This window comes from Platichthys flesus, chromosome 14 (genome assembly GCF_949316205.1).
Source record: "Platichthys flesus chromosome 14, fPlaFle2.1, whole genome shotgun sequence".
Classification (NCBI taxonomy): domain Eukaryota; kingdom Metazoa; phylum Chordata; class Actinopteri; order Pleuronectiformes; family Pleuronectidae; genus Platichthys; species Platichthys flesus.
The window spans coordinates 2057111-2070044 of NC_084958.1; the positions used below are offsets into that span (position 1 = coordinate 2057111).

Sequence of the window (12934 nt, forward strand, 5' to 3'; positions counted from 1 at the left end):
ATGTTCAGAACAGGCACTGCACAGCCTTAATGAATTACCTGTGAACTGTGGATCAATTGTCCAAGCAAGTGAGGAGTTCCACAGGAGGTGACTAACTGTCTCCATGTTTAAATAACAGAAGCATGTGGCCAGCTTCAGCTCAGTAAAGCTGACTTTCTAGTGACAACACCACTCTCATTGCTATTGGCTGACAGGAGGACACCAAGCTGTCAATCAGCTGTAAGACGACACCCTGAGAGCCCCGCCCACTTGCACCTGCCCCGGGGTGGTCCTGCGGGTCAGGGAGACACTGTGCAGCAGCAGAGAGGAGAGGAGGGGTCCCACTGTCAGGTCAGACAACTCAACACTGCTCTACTCCTGTTTTATGCATTTAGTGTCACTATTAACCTTTGTTATTTTAAGCCGTGTCTCTTGTTATATATTAAGCTTTACATAAAGCTTTTCCAGTTAATTTGCTATTAAGTTTTTTAACATGCAGCCTCACAATTTCATTGTTTTGAGTAAATAGGGACATTACTGGGTCTGAAACAGTACAATACATGTATTCGTGTTCGCTGGTCTTTGGCCATCTTACGTCTTTAGTGTGCAGCAAATATGTGAACTTAATCTGGATCCATACAAATAAATTGTCACAGTTTGGTAAAGTGCATCAACTGTTTATCTTACTGGAGGAAACGGGTGGACACATAGAGATGAGTAGAAAGAGGAGGAGATAAATCCTTAATTCTGTTTAAGCTTCAGTTTCTCCTGCTTGTCCCAGCAGGTGTTCAACGCTTCTCTGCAACCTCACAGAAGTTAACAACTTTTAGTTGGTAATTCAGCAATGCTCACTCATTTCAATCTATAAAATGTATTTGACACAGACCCAATTTGTCCTCAGGAATCAGGGAAGGGACCTTGTCACAATGTATAATTATTATTTTTACATCAGGGATTCATAACTGAAACAGTTGTTATTCTAGGATAAGGATACTTTATCTGTTGAGCAAGAGAGTGATTTTAATGACTATTTTTCAATTAAGTACAAATCTTTCATTGCACAGCTATTATTATTATTATTATTATTATTATTATTATTGTCCTTAGTTTGACACTTGTTTGGAGAGACCTGCATCTCAGCCATGTAAACCATTGATGTGAGAGTCTGGTGGATTTAATGTTTACATGCACATGATGTCGTGGTCACTTGTAAAATGAAAGATTCTTTCCTTAGACACTTTTAATTAAATCTGTTAATAAATGTATGAAGCCTCAGAAGGCTATGTAACATATTTTAAATATTCTCTGTATAAGATATTTGTGTAGAAAAAGTTGTGTGCACTGGACAAATGAAAGCATGGTTCAGGCTCTATAGGAATGATTGGTGAAGGTCCTGAAGGTGAAGTCCACATGCTGCATATGACTCATAGTGGGACACAGTTCACTGTGTTGATTATCAACTTAGATTTATATGTTTTTTGATACATTTGCTATTGGATCATATCAGGAAATATACATATGATTTAGATTCAGACAGTCAGGTATTGATGCACATGGTGTTCACACTGATCAGCCCACATGGACACTGACTGTAACATGCAGACAGATGGTTTACACAGATTAACTACCTCATGAGCAGATTAGCTCAGTTTACCCACTGCTTTGCTGGCTGGTTTCCTGACTGACAGCCTCATAGAAGAGAGAAGAAGTCTCTTATTTATTACTTACAGCCAGATTGGAATATGACTTCAGTCCCCATGTGATGTGTGTGTGAGTGTGTGACTGGAGGTGGGTCAGTTAAGCCCCTGCCTCAGGCTGACAGGGTCCATGTCTTGTTTGAGGCAGTTGGGGCAGAATAACATGTCGACCCTGTCCTTCAGTGTGGACACAATGGTTTGTTAAGATGACACAGAGCAAATCTAATCCGAGACCCTTTACACCAGGCTGATCTTGGGTGATGAAATGTTAGGATACTCTTTAGACCATGTTGTTCATCACTGACGTTTCATGTTATAATCAGCTATATTAGCTTGAACTCTGTGGTAAAAAGTGACCTGGAAATAGGAGCAGTAAATGTGTATGCTTCCTTTAGGAATTTACTCCACCCCCATGACCCCTTTAAAGGCCTACACATTAGTGAACCCCCACTATGAACTCTTCTGACCCATATCTATATTAAACGCACAGTTTCTCTGACTGCCACCGGACTCTGCACGTTGACTTTTATTATAAGAAGAGACCCCTACACAATATATGAAGCATCATCCCCTAAATTGTTTATCAAGTAGTTGTAAGAAAGCTCAGCTCCTGGCTGTTGCATTGTTAAAGAAATGAGTCCACTGCATATTTCACATATACTTTACATATTCTGTACATATTGAAATACTAAATTACCTCAGAGTTAAAGCACCTCAAAAGGTGACATGTTTAAATTGTAGAGCACAGTTAAAACTACAGTAGTATGAGTAAGATTCTGATCTATTTCTATAGAGGTCAGAGAGGACTCGATTAGTATTAAGGTTTAACACATAGCCTTAGAAAAACTATCAGTCATTTTGTTAGCTAATGACTAAATAGACTGCTGAAAAAACACATAACCATGTAAAACCACAACAATGCTTATTATTCCACGGGGACAGCTGGACCAGCAAGATGTCAACACTCCCCCAGCAGACAGCCCATTGGCCCACTGGATATTAATAAGGTTGGGTTGACCCTGCAGAATATAAAAAGCCAGAGAGATGTATTTCTGAATGGGAAGTCCCACATATACTCCAGTTTGGAGGGAGCCTGATACAGCAGCTGTTACACTTTTAGAAAGGTAGTCATGTGGAAGAATAAAACATCACATGGTCACAATGATTGACAATGAATGATATTTATATTTACTACACACATAAAACACAATTTAACCAGAAATGATAATATGATCAGTGAAACAAGGACGTTGAAAGATTTATACTTAAACACCTCAGAGAGTTGTTTTCAATATGATCTAACAGACTGCCAGTCTGATGGAAGAAAGGGGAGACTCATACAGACACACACATACACACACACAGTGAAACACACAGCAGCTGTAGTTTAAGGTGTCCTGTAAATCAGGGGTCCTGTCAGACAGTCTCCTTCTGAGTTTATAGATTGATAAAGTGAGGACCGAGGGTGAGGTAGTTACAGTGAGAGGTATCAATAACACCGACCTCAAGGTTCTCGAGGTCCTCAAGGTGGCTGCCGTTGTGCTGGAGGGAGGCACCTCCAGCTCAGGGAAGGTGATGTTGGTCAGTTGTCTTGGAATGAGTGTCTTGTAAGGTTGGACAGTGAAGAAGCATTGATAAAAGGCTGCTGGGTTAGTGTAACCGTGATGTCTAAAAACCACCTTGTGCTAAGTGACCTAATTAATAACATAAGACTGTACAGGTTTCACTGTTTTCACACATCGAAAAACAAAGAACATTGATTATCTTCAAACATTAAGCACATTGGAATATGTATTCCAATATCTGAATGATACCAATCCAGTGTTTAGTGAATGTTAAAATGTGTGGAAGCAACTACAGAGCATGGACCAATACCGGATACTATAATATTGATCGTTTAAGGGCAGAGGATGTCACACCTTGTTAAAGCCCTATGAGACAAATTATAGTTAGTAGTTTGCAGTGCGTGTTTCAACTGTAAGACAAAGTGTTTCCTCCTTAGTGTAACATGATTTACATGCAAAGATATTTAATTATTTAAAATATGTAAATTAGTAAAAAATAATTGATTTGATATGTTTTAATCGAGCTGGCACACAAGACAGTAACGCGCAATACATCAGAGTACAAGTAGTAAAATAAAATAAGATAGAAAGTAGAATGATTTAAATTAAAATACAAAAATATAAAATATAAGATATACTGAAATAAAATAAAATCTGCTGGGAAAAAAACATTCTCAACTCCAAGAGAAGGCCAAGAACAACAGAGTTTTTAGGAATGATTTGACGTGTGATAGAGAGGGGGCAGATCTAATGTGGAGTGGTAAGTTGCATGTGCATGTGTCCACTGTAAAGCTAAGGGGGGCCTCAAGCAGCTTATCACACCGATTATGCTTCAATAAAATATATATTATTATACACATGGCAGCTACAGTTGGAGTTAAAACTGGTTTTGAAGTGTTGAATAAATGTGTGTTGGACCTGTGTTTATCAAGACTGCTCACAGCATAAATCTGAATGTTTAACTGTTTTATCTTAGTGTTGTTGGCTGCTGACCAAATATTTGATGTATATATCCAAGTTCATGTTATGAATGAGATTTAGGTTGGACTTGTCCTGGTTGATTAACAGTTATTTCCACTGGAATGTTCTTTTGTAGTCATCCTTGCAATGTAAAGGAATAGAATGAAATGCAATACTCGGATGCAATATATTACACTGAGGTTGTTACGATGGTTCTTTTTGGAAATTTGAATCCCAATAAAATGCTGTTTTCCCTGCTCTCAGTTGAAATCCGTTTCATCACAGTTGTGTGGCTTTCATGGATAATCAGTGCAAAATACAGAAAACGCTGAAGATTTATTTCTCTCTTTTCCATCTCTCTCTCTCTCTCTCCCTTAAAGCAGCATGGAGGAGTCTGCTTTGCTGAAGGAGAGGCTCCAGGCTATCACTGTAATGCTCTACTGGTCTCATTTCAGTTTTGTAGCCATCTGCTACACTGAACCAAACCTAAACATCCATTTATGTTTGAGTATATATTAGCACAGAGAAGTAATGTTGAAAAATAAAATTATATATATATCTGCATTGCTTCAGTCATCTTTAGTTTATTAGAATCTGTTATAAAGACAACTTAAGTCGCTAATGTAAACTGTTTGTCTTTGGTGAATTAGGAGAAGCACCGCATTCAGGAAGACATAAGACAGAAGAAACTGGAACTGGACCGAGAGAAACTGAAACTACAGCATCTAAAGGTTCAGCACATGTTTATCTTTCTGAATCAATCTTTAAAAAATCAGCAGTGACACCAGATGAGGTGTGATGTGTGGATGGATAAGTATCTCTTATTAAGATGAATTGAAAACAGTAAATACTGTGCCCATCTGTTTGTCTACACATTAATTGTATTCGTCTGCTCATGATCTATATTAGTGAAGCTCTGTGTCCCTCTGTTCCATGAAACAAACAGAAAAAAGGTCTGAGAGAGCGGTGGCTTCTGCAGGACTCAGCTTCCCAGAATGCAACAGACTTTTCACAGCAACAGAGCCTTCTGTCTGACCAGCAACAGACTAAGCTGCTGCAGCTCAACATCCACAGGTGCTCAGCACAAACAAACACTGCACCACGTACAAGTGTGACCTGTGTGACCCAGGGTTAGGGTTAGTTACTGACCTGCAGTGTCTCCTCTGAACCACTAGGATAGAGATGGAGGTGGAGTTTCTGGAGCGGGAGGAGTCCATGATTTCCGCCAACGAGATTTTCATCCTGGACAGACTGAAGGCTGTGGAGAAAAGCCCAGAGGAAATTATTAAGGTACCCCCCCCCCCCCCCCATCCCCACACACACACAAAAACACAAAAAAGATATGTCTTCATCTTAAAATTGAATGATTGACATTATGGACATGTTTTTGTCCATCTAAGGAAGACAGCTCATACAAAGCGATTTCCAATTAGAGCATTCAACATCTATGAGGGGCATGTGATAATCTTAACCATAGTCACTGCTTGCCTAAACCTAAAGCTGTAATGTACCTTATGTGCTTTTATTAAATTGCATTTGTTTTCCAGGAGGCCCATGAAAACTTTGCCCCTGGTAAGTCGAGGCACTATTTACTGGATATAAGCCACACCAGAGATGAATCCATGTTAGCAGCTTTGTTTTTCTCTGCCACAGAACCATTACAGGTCGCCAAAGTGATCCCCGATGTCCCAGAATCTCTGTCTCCACCAGCCAATAATCACATGGGGCAAAACGCAGCAAGAAAGAGTGGGATCATGTTTTGTATTTTTCACATTTCTAAGGAGTTACTCAAAGCACATTGTACATTACATGGTTTAAGTTGTGCATATATAGTTTAAGTTTTGGATTGAGTCACAGCACTGTGGTTTGTTGTTGATAAAACTAGTAAGTAATGCTGCACTGTAAACCTGTGATTTGAATATCAAGCTGTAACAAGGCACCAGGTGTAAGTTAAAGTCTCAGATCCTTACTGGGAGGTTAAAAGGTCGAACACAGGTAGTAGCCACAGAACTAGCATAGATAATGCTACTCAAATAACTTGAACTGAGTCAGCATTTATATAGTGTACTCATGACTAAGATAGGATATCTGGGGGAGACTGTGAGAGACACAGCTCACTGAAATATGAATGAACATTTATACTGTCTGTCTTCCTCCTGTATCTCAGCTCTGTTTGCCATGGAGATCAACGTGACCAAAAACCTGCTAACTGGGAAGAGCACCGTCCTCTCTACAGCAACTGTCCCCACCGAGGAGTTAAACCAACACACCGGCCTCAAGGTTTACGATGACGGCAGGAAGTGTGTTTATGCACTGAATTTAGAAGAGGTATCATAGTTATTCATAATGATTACCATCTGTATTTGTGTAGAACAAATTGCTTTAAAAAGATTTATATGGAAAAAAAGGACTGGAACATGACAAAGATACTTAGGGACTATGCAGAAAAAAAAATTATGGGGGATTTCAAGGAAATTCACAAATATATGCTATGCAATAAATATAAGCATAGAATTTAATCTGAAACCAAATGTAGTTCGATGTAAAGAGGCTAAAATGATGTCCCCTTTCTCTTGTTCCTGTTAACAGTCTGCCTTACAGGATGCTGTATTACTTGAAAGAGAGAGTTGGTAAAGTTAGATTTACAATAATGAGTTCTGGATCAGGTAAAGAAATGGATGACAATCTGATTTTAAGAAAAACATACTGAACTACATTTGAATCAAATTCAAATGTTACATTATAAGATATTTTCCATATGACTAGGTCTAACAGGTGGCCATGTTACTGAATGTATCATAAAAGGCGTAGAAATGAGAATAGATGATGGGAACTCTAAACTGTCTATTTTTCCTTTTGCCTGTTTTCACATTTTCCCAGGATCTTCTGCTTTTTCTGCCTCAGCCACTGACCTGCCTTTGTGTTGATCCATATTCCGCTCTTCTTTTAGGAATCACGTGACAGAACCTCTGTATCTGAGCTGTCGGCCAGCGAAGTGGAACAGCTCCTGAGAAGCGCCACAGTGCATCGTAAAGTATACTTTCAAAACTACCACCAGAATCCCAACAGGAGGGAGGAGCGCTGTTTTTACAACCACCAAGATGAAAGAGACAGAGGGGAGAGATGTGATGTCAGTAACCACGGAGGACTCTATGGTAACCATGTCCCCAGGAACAACGCAGCACAGGAAGACCCTGGCTGCATGCTGAGAAAACTACAGGATGAGCATCGCCATGGTCACCAGGAGCGCCTTCACAGGAGTGAGGAAGTGAGACTTAACCAGAGCAACCTGAGGGAGGGTCATGGCTTTGGAAACCACAAGGGGGTGGGTCCTCACTATGTAAACCAGAAAGATCCTCATTACAGTTCTTACCAGGTGAGAAAGTATCACAGTGTTCAGGAGGGTCGGCCTCCAAGTCACCAAAGCAACACTGTCATTAGGAACAGTAGGATAAATGGAGTCAATGGATCCAATGGCTGTCCTCCTCCCAGATCACATGACCAGGAAGCCGTGTCAGCATACCAACCTCAGCTCTGCTACACTCCATTAAATCATATCCCTTTTAAAGATTACATTTCTGTTGATGAAGAAGAACTTTATTGTTACAACCCACCCTCGTACCACTCTGTTCGGTACAGTGGTCCAGCCCCCTCTGACAGAGTGCCCTCCCCCCTCTACCGAGATGACACCCCTTACACCATTCTCAATGCCATGGAGCCCACCAAGCCAATCACAGCCATCTTCATGGGCTTCCAGACGGCGCAGGATGACAGTGGGCAGGGTCAGGAGTTTGATGGCTCTCTGAAGGCCGAGCTGGTCATCATCGAGGACAACGAAGACAATGGTAAGGACAGCAATGTGAAGGAGCGAAAGAGCCACACCCAGCCGGATGTCAGCAGCTATTCAACAGGAAGTGCAGCCAATGGAAGTGTTGGATATGAGGAGGGATTTGGAGGCAGACGGACAGAGAGACGGCTGGAACCAGGTATCAAAAGGATCCCGAAAAAACATAAAACCTGTTGTACTGTCTGCTAACAGGACTAACTCATGTGTGGCAACACTGACTCTAACTGCACAGACTAATTCATTTCATGGGGTGATGCTTAAAACTAACTTAACTGTTGAGCTAGACTGAGAATAAGGTTGGATGTTAGAACTCCCTGACTGAAGACACATGGGTAACTAGTTAGATTTACAACTTGTTGATAAACTACTTGGATCTAGTCCTCGTATTTTGTAAATGGACACATTCTTAAAGTTCTATGACTTACTTATACAAAAAACGTTTTATCAAAAGATTGCATGTACTCTGCAGCTCTTTGGACATAAATAACCTGTAGTTTAGTCTGACTGCTCTCATCAGTGAGAAAACACTGATAACCCCTATGTAAACTACAGCAGACACACACTTAGCAGCCAAAGAAGCTGATTTTTTCATGAGCTGATGGAGACCAAAACAGAGGGAATGTTGGATTTGAATGCATCAGGTGGACACAACCACACCATCAAAACAATGGATGTGTTACTACAAGCCAGCTAGCTGTTTGTTAACATATTAGCCTTAATAATTTGCAAGGTGATGTAGTCGGTCGGTCCTGGGCAGCTTGTGGGTGAGATCTGCCTTCAGGTGCTAATAAGATCATCAGCTTAAAAGCAAAACCCTACTCAAAAATGTGCCATTTAAATATTGAGCAGAGAACATGCTATGGCAAGGGCCCATTTTCACTGTAGAAATAAAATCTATTGCAAATTCTTAAACCCTTTTTACCCTTCAAGTAGAGTTTCAATGAATATATGCATTTAAAAGTGTTAACTGCTTTTAGTGTTTGATGAGATACTTACACTGATGAAAGGAACTAGGAGGAAGCTACAGATTTAGCTGATAAACCGATTGTGCTCAGGGTTACATTCAGCTGTACTGCTCTCCTGTGGCTCCCTCTGCTGGTATAAAGGAGGTTAGGCTAGCTAGTTCAAAATAATGAGCAGCTATAAAAACTCAATACCTATGTATCAGCTACAATGACTTACATTTTTTATGATGGGCTCAATGATATTATACGGCCTATAGTAATATTGTATAGTGCTGTTGATTGTATTCTGTTTACACTGTTTTCCAAAGTAGGTTTCAGAGACTGTTAGTGCTTCCCTGAGAAATAAAATTACTTATTTCAGATGAGTACTATCACTCCTAGATTCTAATCCAGAATAGTTCTGATCAATTACAAAGCACATCATGTTCATATAAAAAATGAGATCTCCATTAATGGGATCTGAATTTCCCATGTGCCACAAAGTAAATTGAATCACTGTGGTGTCCCACATGCAATAAAATCAGTACTGATTTTATTATATGTTGGACACGACATATTTATATGTTACCAAAATACACAGTGTATGCTATTTGTGTTCCATTCACACATGTTGAAAATACCAGACAAACTTAATTATTCACAGATTTGAAATGTATTTATGTTACAACATGTAGAATCCAAGACTAGAATAAAACGGATGTTGACCTTTTTATACTAACTTCAGATGTTTGTACTGTGCATTCTGTATGTTTGACCACATCATGTGGACAACCATTTAACATGAAGCTAATAAACCTTTGTTTACTGATGGATGTCTGCAGTTTGTCCTCTCTGTGTGAAACTAACCAGTATAACAGCACAACACTTCGTCACTGTGTGTGTGTGTGTGCTTGTGTGTTTGAAATTAACATCAACCCTGTATGATGTGAATCAGATCAGACAAGCAGTCCTGCTGGATATCAGCTTGTTGTAGTTTACATTGGCACTGATGGCATGCATGTCATACCCTGTGTGTGTGTGTGTGTGTGTGTGTGTGTGTGTATGTGTGTGTGTGTGTGTGTGTGTGTGTGACATCCTGCAGTGTGCAGCTGACAGCATCAGGTTTAATAACATGAATGAAATAAGTACCTATATCATTGGCACAGACAAGGGACTTGAAGTCAGTACTGTTTATATATCAATCAATCAATCAAATTGTATTTGTATAGCCCATATTCACAAATTACTATTGATCTAGGGCTTTAACAAGGTGTGACATCCTCTGTCCTTAACCATCAGCAAGAGTAAGGAAAAACCACTAAAAACCCTTTTAACAGGGTAAAAATACGTAGAAACCTCAAAGAGAGCCACATGTGAGGGATCCCTCTCCCAGGACGGACAGAAGTGCAATAGATGCCACGTATATAGATTTCCTATAACTGGAGGATAGGAATGCTGTTTAAAAGTAAAATTTAGTTTCATCATTAGTAAATGAAATAACTTGATCTTGAGATGTTTTGTCAGTAGTACACAGAGTACTTATTTTTTAACTTGTACTATCAGTGAATGGAATAACTTTGTCTTTATATGTAGTTCTAGCACAGAGTACTTATGTTATACGTTTTTTTGTAGTATCTCACTCACCATGCATCCCACACAGCTGACAAACCAGCCACAAGTCGAGGTCCATTTTCTTGTTCCAGGGCTGTCAACTGATTCACACACTCTTCACTCGCAGTTGGATTTGTTTTGATAACTGTGCAGTGTTGGGCAAGTTACTGAAAATTAGTAATTAGTTACAGTTACTAGTTACTTATTTTAAAAGTAATTGAATTACTTCACCAGTTACTGCATATCAAAAGTAATTAGTAATTAACACATTTTTGTAATCATCAAGGCAACAGGCCTTCAAATCAGGCAGTAGCTTAAAAATCCCTTTTAATACTTAACTTAATACAAAATAACTGTCTCAGTCATTTAGCATTGGTTTTTTTTACCACATTACGCCCAATGAAATAAAAGTGAATCTCCTACAGTATTAACACTAATTAAAAGAGAAAATATAGGTGCCTTGAGGTGCTGCATATAAATTAATATGTGATTTATCAAAAGGTTAACAAAATGGTTTAACAAACATGCCTCATAAGGCAGAGCTAAATAGAGATAAGACATGAGATTCTCAACAAACGTTAAAATGGGCTAACAAGTCAAATCTCTCACCTCTGACCAGTAGCCACAACATTTCTAGCTCTCAAACCAGTTATTGTACCTCAAGAGGAGAAGCTTCTCAAACTTATGATCTGAGAGCCTATTTCCTCTTTAGAACAACAACAAGGTCCTAAACTGAAGCAGCAATATGGAATTGGGCCATCATTCAGTTCACTATTAACACCCATACTTTTCCCACTGTCGCATGTTAAACTGTCTGTTGTGTAAAAGACTTCCCACATTTCAAATGTACAGACTTTCACACTTGAGGTAAAAATGAAAGAATGCGACCTGGATCAGCATCTTCTTCTGTGGTGCCTCATTTGGTCAAATTGATGTGTGAAGTAATATTACACACTAAGTCAGCTCATGCCATACTAATGACAGTATGTATGTGTGTGTGTGTTTGTCAGGTACAGATGACGAGTGAAGGTGGAGAGTCCGTCCATCAGTCCATCAGACCACTTCATCAGCCGGCTCCATGTTCCACGGCTCAGCCTCTTCTTCTATTACCTCATGTTGAGCTCCTTAGATCCGCCACAACGAGGGGTGCTGTCATTCTCCTGCTGGGATTCGGTCCTGTAGTATAATAAGACAGTAAAAACCTATCTTGAACTCAAGATCCTTTCCACTGGAGCGTTTATTTTTCTCTGTCATTGACTCGCTGCTCAGCTTGACAAATGGCAAAAGCCAAGCTCAAGAAGTTTCTCTTTAAGCTTCTGCTCACAGTCAGTCTAACTATCAATCAGATTTGACACACTACCCTTATTGATGGAGTTAAGTACATGAGAAGAGTATAGGATTTAATAAAGTAATAATTTCTGATTTCCTGTTCTTCAAGGCACCTACATGAAGAGAATTTAATTGAAAGGCTAAATGTGTTTGTGTGACTCACCCATGCAGAGGTTTAGCTGAGCTGGGGCTGCAGTTGGTTCAGTTTGTAATTTGCAGTTGTTCTAAAGGGCTCCTCTTTTTTACGTGAGTAGGATGTGAGTTCATCAGTATGACATTAACGAATTTCAGTATCAGTTTCTGGGTGTTTTATTTTTTCAGGGAACATGAAAATTATCCTATTGTATTATGCTAAAGCCAGGGGCCTAATCCCTCTTCCCCCAAACCACACACCCACACACACAATTTTAGTTGCCCCCACTTTTAAAGTTAAATTTGCTTTATCTACTAAAATATCTCTCATGTCTCTGAACAGTGTCCTACATCTGTCCAATTTAAGAAACGTCATAATCTTTCATTGAAAGCAACCACATAGTGACAGTGTAATAATAGCACAAGAAGAGAAAGAGATACATAATGGGTGAACACGCTCATAGACATTAATGACACAGTTTACTGACCTAGATATCTCTTTACTTATTTAAAATGTTAGTTTCACTTTTATATTCTTATCGTATATTGCTTAAAGCTTTTTAATTATCTTTAAACACTAATAAAATTACATTAATAATGTGTTATGTGTGAAAAATTCTCTACAGTTATATTAATTATACAGAGATACAGAGATATTTCAATTATATCTGATTTCAGGCCGAAACCACATTCCTACTTCTTACAGGGACCCAGGGGAGTTACTTTATTTAGCCAAATTAATATCTTATCTAGTTTTCATTGGTTACTGATTCACAGGCAATTTTTTCCAAGCAGCGGGTTTTAGGCCAACTGAAATCTTGATTGCTTTTTATTTTAAAACCTTACCCACTGACACATTTCTATATATCT

The 12934-nt window shown here is 39.2% G+C and overlaps 1 protein-coding gene across 3 annotated transcripts; it reads left to right on the plus strand.

Annotated features, from left to right (window-relative positions):
* Positions 1-302: 302 nt before the first annotated feature.
* On the plus strand, positions 303-12025 carry palmda (palmdelphin a). 3 transcript variants are annotated; one of them, XM_062403550.1, is made up of 10 exons: positions 303-330; positions 4585-4630; positions 4852-4932; positions 5148-5275; positions 5377-5491; positions 5749-5773; positions 5855-5947; positions 6369-6529; positions 7152-8187; positions 11614-12025. In XM_062403550.1, exons 2-10 carry the CDS (start codon positions 4586-4588, stop codon positions 11628-11630), a joined length of 1701 nt encoding a protein of 566 aa, XP_062259534.1. In that variant the 5' UTR covers positions 303-330; position 4585; the 3' UTR covers positions 11631-12025. The 3 variants fall into 3 exon arrangements, with proteins under 3 accessions (XP_062259534.1, XP_062259532.1, XP_062259533.1); XM_062403548.1 differs by lacking the exon at positions 11614-12025 and having other exon boundaries at positions 7152-9825; XM_062403549.1 differs by lacking the exon at positions 11614-12025 and having other exon boundaries at positions 307-330; positions 4582-4630; positions 7152-9825.
* The last annotated feature ends 909 nt before the right edge of the window (positions 12026-12934 follow it).